Genomic DNA, 12383 nt, shown 5'->3' on the forward strand with positions numbered 1-12383 from the left:
TGCATTGACCTTCTGTCTACTCGAGACTGTTTTTATCGTAGCATTACAGGTCTAAAAACCCTTTTGAAACTGTTGAGATTTGTAAAATTCTAGGTTATCTGGAAGATGTTGGTCTGTATTATAGACTATGCATTACAATTTTAATCGTCCGTGATAATATATCTATCTAAGATTTTTATCATTTGTCTTTTACCTTTTAGTTTGTTGGATGTTATTTCCTTATGGATCGCTGTGTGTTTTACAGTTTTATGGTCTTGATGACCTTTTATGTGTCGAGGGCTGTTAATGTTGTAATAATAATAACTTTTTATATAAAACTTAGCAAACATACGACGTTAAAACTAAATTAGAAGAACTAGGACACTATTTTAACATTAAATAACGATGCCAATATTGATGAAAGCAGCGTAATTAGAATAATTTTCGCTTAAAACCTATCTATAATAATAATAATACAAAATTAATTTCGAACTCATCAGATTTTTTATGTCGTCTGATATTTCGTAGTGTTCATGGTTTCACTACAATAACTCGTAAATATGTTGAATTCGTATTTTCCTGGAAAGAATTATAAGTTCACCAAAAGGATATATAACTTATTAGTGATATTAACACTACAATTTATTTCAGATGTAACGCAGATGAAAATGACCTCTTATACACAAGGTTATGTAATTTTAACGTTTTTCTTAGAATAAAAACGGCATCAAATTTTCCAGTTTTCTTTTTCCAGGACTTTTCAGTAAACACCATCACTCAAAAGGAGTAGAGATCCACATTGGAAGTGAGGACAATCGAAACCAGCTTCAGCAGTATGTTTAGTTATAGATAAAATACCGCCCTTATTATATCGACCCAATCAATATTATTAATTTTAGATATTTCTGGATTTTGAAAAGTCTTGATTGTAAATGAATAGATGCAACATATAAGATTTTAGACGTGGAAAATGAAAGATTACAATTACCTTTTGACAGAAGTCTGGGGAGATCAGAATATTGTGGCCCATCTCGCGGATCAACATGTCGGATTTTTTTCTCGAAACTAGCTTTTCATCTGATCATTAATTTGTATGTGTAAATACTGTAAAAGTAAGCACATATACGTCAACAGAATTTTAATTCAAATTTGATTAAACAAGGAGAAAATACTATTTCGCTTTACCCGCATACCCCCAAAGGATAATATTACTATCTTATTATCCAGACAAGGATAATAAGACCAGGCATTTCGAAATAGGAAGCGTCTTCTACTTCACCTACGACATCTGCCCCGTAGTCACTTTCCATGTCATATTGTTTTGTTAATTTTATTCAATAAAACACCGCCACTGTTTGTTGAGTAGAAATGTTGCACTCATCTAATACATGATTGTTATCCAATGAAAAGTAGTTATTTCACCAACTTGGCACGATACCAAATTTCTGTATGATATACATCACAAAACATTTTATTTCAACTCTAAAACTTATATCTTAAGCGTTATCCAGAATGGAGCCATGTATTTATCGTATATAACAGAAAAGAACACAACTGAGAGGATAAAACATTAAAATTTATTAAGGTTGCTCTGTTCATCACAAATTAGTTATAGTTATGAACATGTATGATAGACATGTTGATCTCCATTCTTGCTCAACACATATCAATGGCTTTCTTTGTGATGAAGCACCTAGACTGTAGAACCACTCACCATCAAATCTAGATGGCGCTACTTTCCTTTGTGATGAAGCCCCTCGCCAGCGGAATCACTCACCATCCAATCTAGATGGCGCTAATGACAATAACAAGACTATTCCCATATAGACCAATACAAAACAGTCTACAGGAAAAGCAGAAGCAGTGTTTGTACAGACGCTTTTCTGCTGCACTTCGTCAGTATCCGTTTTCACTTCGAAGTCACCACAGAAACCATTCAAGATTGGCTCAGCAGGAATTCCTCGCCTTCAATATGAACATTTAAATGCAACAAATAAGTATGAAAATCTGACAAGGCAGTTTCATTACAGCCGTGAAACAAATATACTATATGATTTGTAAATCCTGTAAGCTTCTAGAGTGCAGGCAATGATTTTCTTTTAAGTGACGTTGACCTAACAATCCTCAAATGCAGACTTGTTAATAATATTGTTGTGCTTTATAGGCTAGAGCGCCGTAAATGGTTTTCTAAAAATAGTAACACTAGTCTTTATTCAGCTCTCTTCCTCCCCCCCACAAAAAAAAATAACAAAGAACAAAAAACAAAAAACAAAAACAAAAAAGCACCAAAAAACCCACTGAAACTGACACCTGGTCAAGATATCATAGATGTTTATATGTGTGTGAGTTTGATCAAAATCACATAAGGAATGAAGCCAACATAGCGCTGATTCTCGTACATAGCCACCGGAATTAGAAAACCAGAACACGACAAGCTCTTCTACATCAGCCACTTATCTCGATCTTTTCCTACTACGAAACCAATGTGGACAGCTTTCCCATATAGCTGTTTGGTAAGGGTATATTGACCCACTCCCCCGCCATTTACACAAGACCATTCTCTTCTTGTCAAACTTACCTAAGCATCCTGCACCTGTGCTGGTCTAGCCTGAAAGAAGCATCATCTGGGTTCTTCATGTGTTCAGGACTCCACAATCTCTCAGCTACGGCGGACGCTCGAGGCCTGGTTTTGAATGTTATTTAATTGTTGTTGGTTATTTTATCTTTTAAAAGTGTTATATATTGTAATGAAAATAACTGACAATAAACAATAGAGGCCAAAACAGCCGATAACAAAAGTGACCGATCAACATAAAATAGGGAGACGACAAAAAGATTTAGACGGCAACAGAGCGTCAGCGAAATAAAAGTCAACATCAGCTTAATACAAATAACGTGAATAGAGTTAAAGACATGCTGCAGCAAAATGGATTAAAAAATCGAACGAAACAAAACAATTCAAATGATTATAAAACAGAAACGTTACATTGTGTCTAAGTGGTAGTATATCATACGTTACCAAAGTCTGGAGAGAAGATTGGTGCCATCCACGTACTCGGCCCACAAGCATGCCTCACCTCCTAAAACTCGTGACTTGTCCTGAGCCGTTCCTGCAACAAGACAAAGGTTTGTGAGTCAGTTTAATTCTTGTATCTTATAAATGAACACAATGTTGTTGTTTTTTGTGAAATAGAATGTTTGATTGTTTTATATCGGTAACCAATCTGCAACAGCATTATGTTTGTTTAAGGTTATGAATATCTAGGTAACCAATCAGCCATCTCTGACGAGTTCATTCCGACATATTAAAAGAAAGTATTATAAACGTGTTTTTAGCCCTACACACCAATATCTTACAAACAAGGACATAGTCATCAAGATCACCCGCCCATATTCATTTGTAAAATATATCCATTTAAAGTGAGCAACATGGAAAACTGGAAAAGATACCAGCTAATCAGTTCAAAGCAGCCTTATTAAATATGCACAGACTTCACCGATAATCAAACTAGAGCAAAAGGATAAGGTAACAAATCTACTAAGCAAAGTCTCATCATAATTCATTTGTTCTTTAAAAATATAACTTGCGGAAAGCATTCAGTTAGAGTGCCGAAAGATATCAGCAAATCAGGTCACATAAAATATGCATGAATTTGCGGAAACCGAATTTGCTGTTAATCAAACTTGGCTAAGGGATTATGGTTAATGTAACGAGTGTACCAACCAAGTTTTACCAACATCCAACCAGTCCTTTTAATGATATCATACGGAAAGCAGCATCTGGGAGGACGGAAGGAAGTAACGGAACCTATTTGAATATCCCCCGCTAACTTCGTTGGCCTGGGGATCAATATACCGTACCACTGAAGTTGTGTGGGTCACATTCGTAGTATTGACGCCACTGTTGTCCGTACTGGATATAGTTAAGATACCAACAAGAGGACAGAATCGCTGAATACCCTCTCTGTACCACGTTTAGCATATTGGAGCTCCATTTCTGTTTGTTTTTCCATACCTCGACCAAAACGTCCTTGTCTGCCTTTTATATGGAATGATAAAGTAAATCAGACGTGTATATCACCACGTGCCACAGCGTTGTCTAATATGGTAAAAAGAGTGTACAAAATACACCCAAATGAATAACACGTTTCAATACAAACTTGGAATGAGATACAACAAAGCCAAATAATGAATTAATATGCACCATACAGTTATTTTGTCCATCAACAACTCGTCAGTGATATTAAGAACCTTGATTTCGAAACCCAGTAAGCAACTGTTGAATATCAGAATTGACTGGAAGAAATATCAGTCTTTAGATGAAGAGATGTACTCGATTAATAATTAATACATTTCTCAGTTTTCATATATCTTATAACTTTAAAGGAACATCTAGTACATGTGTGTATTCTGAACCGTACCACTTTTCCACAATTTATAAAACCAATTCTTTTATTTTAATGACTTTAAGGCAATGAACAAGTTTTTTCCTCGAAGACCAACAAAGTTTAAGACCGAACTATTAATGGTTGTTCCGAAACCACAGTCGTCTAGAAACATGTTTTTTTCATAAAATAGCGGATTCTCAAAAATCATATTCATCAATCAGTATGATACGCCCAAATAAGCTCAACGATCTAATGTTACTCTGTATTAACATGTTTGCAAATTTTACTATAACGAATACATTTTCAATACTCTGCGATAAGATAGAAACATTACAGAAATTATGCTATTGATTAAACTGTCTTCAACATTACTTGTTCAATATATTGAAATAACACACGAGACAATCTTTATTCACAACACAGGGTTTCAAGAGTTGCAAGTTGACGAAAAGTATTAGGAAATATTTCTGTAGTCAGAATGCCTGGTACTTGCTTTGTATTTACCTTGTTATACATGTGGCTTATATTAAACAAATCTTATCTTAGGGAGAGACTTACCTCCAGTCCGACTTCAATGGGATCCTCCCAAATGATTGCCTTCTTTTGTGTGTTCGACACGATATCCAACGTGCGTCGAATGTAGTACTGCTCCATACCAGAAAAGTCAGAGGCATTTAAACCTAACTCCCTGGTCAGAAAGTCTGCCACGTCGGGGTTGGAAGCCCTGCAACAATTAAATGATGAATTTTGAATTTAACAATCTTGGTAGAAAGAATACGACGATATCAGGGTCGGAATTTACTATATGAGTTCAGATTTGGTTTGAATTTATATTAAAGTAATATCAACAGTTATGTTTATTCCCCAAATGTTGCAAGTAGAGCACGGTGCATGTAGTGAATGTGTGTATCTGTTCTGTTTTTGTTTGTGCGGAACAGAAGACTACTTTTCCACACTGAAGTATATTGCCGAAGGCCCCAACAAAACACCCGAACCGGACACATACTGACAACGGGCGACCTAGCCGTTATACATTTCCGCAAAAATGAGCGATCAGAACTTAAAAGTAAGTATCGTTTTATATAGACTCCGTATGTTTCAAACTCACATAGGTCAAACTTTCGATTAAGACCAAAATTGGGGGTAATGTTATAGGTGACAATAAGAAAACGGATTAGTCGATATGTTATTTATAATGAATAAAAATAACCAGTAAAACTAATTTCGAGATATCCGATGATGGAATTTGTCATTCCAACAAATACGACTGGAAATGAAACAATACTTGAGTCTTAAATTAAGAAACGTGTATAATAGACATTTTTGGTAAACAAGCCGCCTTCATTTTTGTGTCGAACTCCGTGTAACATTAATATATGTATCACTTAGCTATCAACTTTTTGATTTAAGTATTTAAACTATATATAAAAAACGCAGTTGCTATTATTGAAAAAAATGTTGTGGTTTGGATTGTTCTGTTTTATGCTGTTTAACCCTATTTAACAGCTATGGTCATTGAGAGGTCTTCAATCGATGCATCGAGTGATTGTAATATATTGTGAAATGTTTATCTATGCATCCTCTGAATAGTGTGGAACAGAAATTGAATTAATGGTGCAACAGCACTGTGGTACACTGTTGAGAACATCCCAGTAGGACATTCCAACTAGTCATCAATATCTTCCATAAATAGACAACTGAAACACACATAGAATTATTAATTTCAAATAATGCTTCTTTAAGCAAGAAGTGGAAAAGAATACGGCATAAATACATCATGCAGAAACAAAGACTTTAAAAATCAATGCACAAAAAATAACTGATACTTGTACTTTTTAATAAGTTTGGTAATACATATACAGTATTTTGAAATACTTCAATAATTAATTCTCATGTGGTATTAAAATCGACTAATCATAAACATTTGTAGAATACGGGTATCGACGATATCAAGGAAAAAAATAACAAATATGACAAAAAATTCACAATACTCTTGAGAAATATGTCACAGGATCCTATCCAAAATTAAGACAATTTTTTCAGTAATAGACATATGTTAAGAACACATATTTCACAATGCATGAATTTTACTGTTATTTTATTATTTTCTGAATAGGTATGGTATATGAAGACTGGCGTCACTATGGTGAGAACATGGATGAATGTACAAACAGTGTAGCTTACATGATTAAGCTTGAGTCTTGCCATATACATGTGTCAGGAGATAAACGAGAAATTTGATTTTCCGCACTCAGAGAAACGTTCTACATCTAAAACTCGGTATGTCAGAAGCGCTTTTCTCAACATGTACCTATAATGTTGTTCCTGACTTGGGGTACGTCAACTTCCATGACTTGGCACAGACGAGACGTCAGGCAGAGACGCTTTGACGATAAGGTTTGATACCAGCTTAGATATCAATAGCACATCAATCCAGTGCACTATCAGTGATGAACGGGTTGGAGGGGGTTGGGGGTTTCAATTCCAATACGTCCCCCCCAAACGTATAACAACGAATAGTAATGACTTGATGACTTTGCGTTAAGTAGAAGTTGGGCGATATCTTGCAGCGAACGTACCAACAATGGTGATATGCTTCATCCATTCCTAAGTGTATGTAATCATCTGGAAACACGGATGTCACCTCAGAGAACAGCTCCTCCAGAAATGCGAAGGTGGAGTTTAACATAGGATTCATTATCTCGTATTCGCCATGCCGCCCATATTTTGCCTTTCCCTTCTCCCCGTCATTCCAACATGGAGTTAGCAGATCTGCAAAAACAATACACCAGTTCTATTTATGAAGACTATTTTCCTATGAAAATGCCGAATGTATCTGAAAGCATTTACTTTCATTGAAATAAAAAAAAATATATGAAACATTTGATATTTAGTCGTAATTCTCAGGACAAGATAAAGGAACTTTGAATACTTAAATTTCCATCCTTGTAAAATAAAGTATTGTATCCTGTACAAGGAGAATAAAACCACGTATAAACCTTTGTGAATCCAAGTACATGCAAGTAATGTAACGTTTTGCAAATGAGAACAAGGAATACAATGTTGGAACCAACATGGAAACGAACGAACACAAAACACGTCCAGCTTTCTATCACACAGAGAAATAGAAGTTTTCTCAATGAGATCACTGTGATAACCATAAAACTTATCCATACTTTTCATCATCCTGCATCTTTTGAAACCCTGCGTTACGAGTTTGCCATTTCCCTGCTACTAAGTGTGAGCCTAACTTACTTTTATTTATCCTAGTAAAACGTCCCTATGTCTTGATGTGCCTTCGCATGTTGGTACCCTATCTAGTCGAACGTTCTTCATGACCTGTTATGCATTGGCGACTTGCTACTTACCCCGATTAAACTTCCCCCAGGACTGGGTATGCCCTGGCGTATCAAACTCGACAATGACTCGGATACCCCGCAATCTAGCATACTGCAACACTCTCTGTATGTCCTTTTGGCTATACACATGAACGGGACTGTATGCTCCCTAAAGAGAAAAAGGAATATCGGTCGGTAAGTAAATACGACATTTCGATCAACTTTAAACTCGATGACACGCGTGAAAAAAATAACAGAGAGAGCGGGGGTGCTTTTATTGATCACTGAAGTGAGACTCTTGTGAGTATGTAAAAGTACATCTTATTCTTAAATACATAACATCTACATAAAGGATATTGTATATCAAACGTACAATAACTTACCTTCTGTGATAGTCCGGGGAATTTGATACTCTGGTATGGGAAGGACTGATCATCAACAATGTGCCAATGGAATACGTTGAACTTGTTGTAAGACATAGCATCCTAAACCAATAAGGCATTATACAATACAATTGAGTAGCAATTTAAAAAAAAAAAAGACATTTGTATCGATTTTGAAATGCCAGATATCGTCTTTCGCTCTGTGTATGAAAATGAATTATAAAAGGTTATACTACACCTATTAACAACATTTTAAATGTGTATATAATGTTAGGTACATCAGTATATAATGAGGGAATTTACCGTAGATCTCTTATTTATAAACCAAATTCGTTATCCTGGTATTTGATGCTTTTGTATTTATATATATGATGTTTCTTTATCTTTGTGTGAGATTTACCGAATGTTTACAGATCCTACAATTGTTCTCTGTTCAGGATACATTTCTGTAACATGTACATTTTACTTACCAAATTCTGTAATAGGATAGGTACTGGTATGAAGTGACGGGCAGTATCCAGCATGATACCACGGTGTGGAAATCGGGGCTCGTCGAAGATTTCCGTCTTGTTTATTCTTACCTTCGATACATCAAAGAAGAGAAAGTAGATATTTGTTTACATTTTACTATCGGACGGTAATTAGCTGAAAACCTGGTTATAATTTGAAAGTATGGTTTTTCAATGTCGTTTGTACACTGGTCATATGGCCACTTTTTATTTGCAGGCATCTGCAAATATGATTACGATTGATTTATCAAATAAACTAAACCCAACTAATGTTTAATTGATGAGAACTGAAATAACAACAAATTAAAGTGAAACGTCCTGGATGAATTGATTCATAGATTTTAGAAACAATCTTTTTGACTGGTACGATAGAGGTTCATTCACTAGGAAGATATCACAGTATATTGATAATTTAAGAGTCATTTCCTTTCATGTATGAATTAATGGAATATGTTCACGACTGAATTACATGCTCATGAATGACAATGAATGTGCATTGTTTCGTTACCTGCCCTGTAGGGAAAGTATACAGCAACTGACTAAATGTCTCAAGACCTGAAAAGATAATACGCAAATTCCAATATATATTTATAACAAATTTAATTAAGATAAGATTGACGAATTGTCAGTTTCTGTACCAATACTTTCATACGTAAGATACAGCTATACTTTAACCGACAATTACGGCCATTAATGAAATCCAATTATAACGTGAAGCACATTCTGATAAAATGTTATTGATAACGAACCCCTTAATGCTCCCCATACAGTGTTGGCACGGAGGATGGAATGTCTGTCGACTTTCAGTGTATCTGGAACACAAAACCCACACACATACATAACCTTATATAGTATCCGGCCAGTTAATTTAAAACAACTTGTTCTTAAACAAAAATAAATTATCCAAATAATATCATACTAAGTTGTGATTAATATTAACATAATATTCTCATGTAAATCAGGTTGAATAAGTCAACTCTGATGTTATAATTATGCAAATGTACAAACAAATGTTATAAACCTATATTATAATTGAAATGTACATTTATTCCGTATATTTTTTCTCTATTTGGGGATATAAGGGATGTGTAAAGTTTAATTCCTGACTACGTCTAACATAGTGTACGTACACGATTCATTCATTCCCAGATAGGGATATCCTTGACAGGAACTGTTATCTACATGTATTTGTAGGTCTTCTGTTGTTTGAAGAGCGTCGTCTATAGATCCAACATCTAGGTTAGACCTGAACCGCGTTATCCCATTGTCAATGACGTCACAGCCTTTGATTGTAGATCTTATCTTAAAGCTCGATCTGTCAAGAGTAAGGGCTTCAGTTGTTAGTTTCATTTCCTTTGGGTGTGGCCATGGTGACCCTGGTGGTGACCTCTGACCCTTTGCAAACAGGAAAAAAAGGAGAAGCACTCAAACTTCGTTATATCAATAATTCGTAATAACAGTATAGCAAATTGACGAAAAGAACTAAAATAATCCAAAAAATAACTCACATGTCTGGGTAACAGGAACAACAGGAACAAGAAAATACCAACATGTCAAAATAGTCATAATCCAAGCTCAAACTTCTCATTCAAATCAATGTGAACATATTTATCTTTATGATGATTTAACATCATAAACGTAATCATGATATGTTGTTTTTATTTCAGAATACATAACCATATTTTCCTATAAACCTTCATAGGAAAACCTGAAAAGTTTATGAATAGATATAAACACATTTAATGCCTGGATATCATTAAGGACCTCATATAGGAACAATAGAATTTTACCCACGAACCAATTTAAACCAAACTGGGTGTTATTTGTAGCAACTTGAGAGACAAACCAGGAAATAAGTTTTTAAAAATCCAAAAGGCCCCAGGGGCCTGTGCTATAACTCATGTAATGTAGTGAACCATGGGTGTACACCAAGGTTCAGTTTTTGGTCCAAAAACCTATTAAATAGATATATTATTGCATCAATTGATACCGTATTGTAATTAGCATGTTTATCTTGACATTGTGATGTCAAATATGTAACAAAATTCTGAAAGATAAAAATGTTAAGCGATCTTGAATTTGAAAACATTAATTATTAGCATTTTTTAAAGATATGGCAATTTTTTGTGGAGGTGAAGTACGTACTTTTGGTTCTTGCACACCAAACATTTAAAAAAAATAATTGGGTCATTATACTATCCACCTATGGTGAAAATTTCAGAAAAATCGAGAACCGATAGAATTGTCCTTTTCAGGTCAAATTGCATCGTGGTCTATTTACCAAAAAATGCCAAAAACTAGAGGACTGTGTTTCTATTGGATTTTCATCAATCATTCTTCTTTTATATATTATTTATCACTTCTATTATGACAATTAATATAGCCTATGACTGATGCTTATCTCAACTCTATGTAAAGATATTGTTAATAACTATAATTATGTTGGCTTGTGTTCAACATTACGATCATGTGAAATATCTTCATTTCAACTCTTAGCTCTTCCTTTTGTTACAAAACATAGCAAGTGGAAGCCATATATTACATTCTTATATCTGTGACGTCGTCATTTTTAAATAGAAATCTGGTATTAGACGTAATCTATATTAAATTTATTTAACATGTAGCTCGGATGACACGATACCTGAGTAACCTTACACGTTACATAACAACAATCAGTATACAAGTTACTTACCTGTAAAGGTAGTCTGATGGCAATGTATGTGATATATCCACTGGCGAGTACCACCCAACACATCAAAACAATGACATTGGAGAAGATCAACTTAGTATCCATGTTCAGTATAATTGACAAAGAATACGTGTTCCCTTATTTTACCAGGCAGGAGTGTGATGTTTAAACTGTTAGTACACTATACTGAGGGATGTTTGGTGTTTAATGTCAAGTATTACACTTGTCACAGCCTCCTGTAGATTACGTGATTACGTTACTGCGGTTATAAATAACAGACATAATACAGTAACATAGTGACAGAAAGATGTCTGGTAGTAGTTGTAGGTAATTTGGTAATTTAACTAGACTGCTGTAGTTTTCGTGATGGGATATTAATATTGTTCTTAATAATATATTGCATAATACACAATGATGCACAAAGGTCATTATAATGCATTATCACTGTATAATAACCTTTTATTAGGTTGTTAGAATATCTAGAATTTATCTAAAATTATACCACAAATAGGACACGGGCATAAATATCAACAAGCCTATAGGCAGGTTTAAAGTTCCGTGTGTTAGTTACTGTCGTAGCTGCTAACTTATTCCAGACCTACAAACTGTAAGCGATATATATGTGTGTTTGGTTTTGATTTTGAGTTATCAGCTCGTGGACTTTCCAGTCCAAAGTAGAGGACTACATTAATCAGTATATACACATTATTTAGATTTTCATCTTCGGTTTCAATTGTTTGAGACCATAACGTAATCAGGGGGTGTCCTAAAAGGACGAAACAGAGGTATTATTCAGTTTAATTAATTGTTTGGCTTTAATGCATCAAATTTTTAATTTGTATTCAAAGGTGATATTCACATGGTTTAACTCTAATATCACAAAAATATGACCAATTAATTTCCCCGAAGAGAAAAACTTGTTATTTACAAATTCGTTCAGTTCTATCATTCTTTATCCTAACTATTTAGCACTCGTTAGAATTATTTACACTGATTTTTACTTGCAATGTAACACAGGTGAAGAGGACATCTTTTATATAATTTACATGTATTATTTAGAATAAAAATGGTACTATATCTTTCGGTTTTTACCTTCC

The 12383-nt window shown here is 34.5% G+C and overlaps 1 protein-coding gene across 1 annotated transcript; it reads right to left on the minus strand.

Moving 5' to 3' along the window:
- Positions 1-1542: 1542 nt before the first annotated feature.
- On the minus strand, positions 1543-11461 carry LOC132561741 (beta-hexosaminidase subunit beta-like). The gene is made up of 13 exons (XM_060226442.1): positions 11290-11461; positions 9728-9992; positions 9347-9409; positions 9106-9152; positions 8559-8669; positions 8089-8190; positions 7736-7874; positions 6947-7139; positions 4926-5091; positions 3841-4018; positions 2999-3089; positions 2558-2662; positions 1543-1944 (listed from the first exon to the last, which is right to left on the minus strand). The coding sequence occupies exons 1-13, from the start codon at positions 11389-11391 to the stop codon at positions 1749-1751; spliced, it is 1758 nt and encodes a 585-aa protein (XP_060082425.1). The 5' UTR covers positions 11392-11461; the 3' UTR covers positions 1543-1748.
- Between the last annotated feature and the right edge of the window lie 922 nt (positions 11462-12383).

Source organism: Ylistrum balloti, unplaced genomic scaffold (genome assembly GCF_031769215.1).
Source record: "Ylistrum balloti isolate Yb309-2 unplaced genomic scaffold, AGI_CSIRO_Ybal_v1 Utg371274, whole genome shotgun sequence".
Lineage (NCBI taxonomy): Eukaryota > Metazoa > Mollusca > Bivalvia > Pectinida > Pectinidae > Ylistrum > Ylistrum balloti.

Excerpts from the sequence above, each read along its gene's own strand:
- LOC132561741 (XM_060226442.1), bottom strand. The coding sequence starts at position 11,391 with ATGGATACTAAGTTGATCTTCTCCAATGTCATTGTTTTGATGTGTTGG. Across the intron at positions 9,993-11,289 it reads CCATCAGACTACCTTTACAG|GGTCAGAGGTCACCACCAGG; the intron begins GTAAGTAACTTG and ends CTGTTTGCAAAG. Across the intron at positions 9,410-9,727 it reads TCTGGGAATGAATGAATCGT|ATACACTGAAAGTCGACAGA; the intron begins GTACGTACACTA and ends TTTGTGTTCCAG.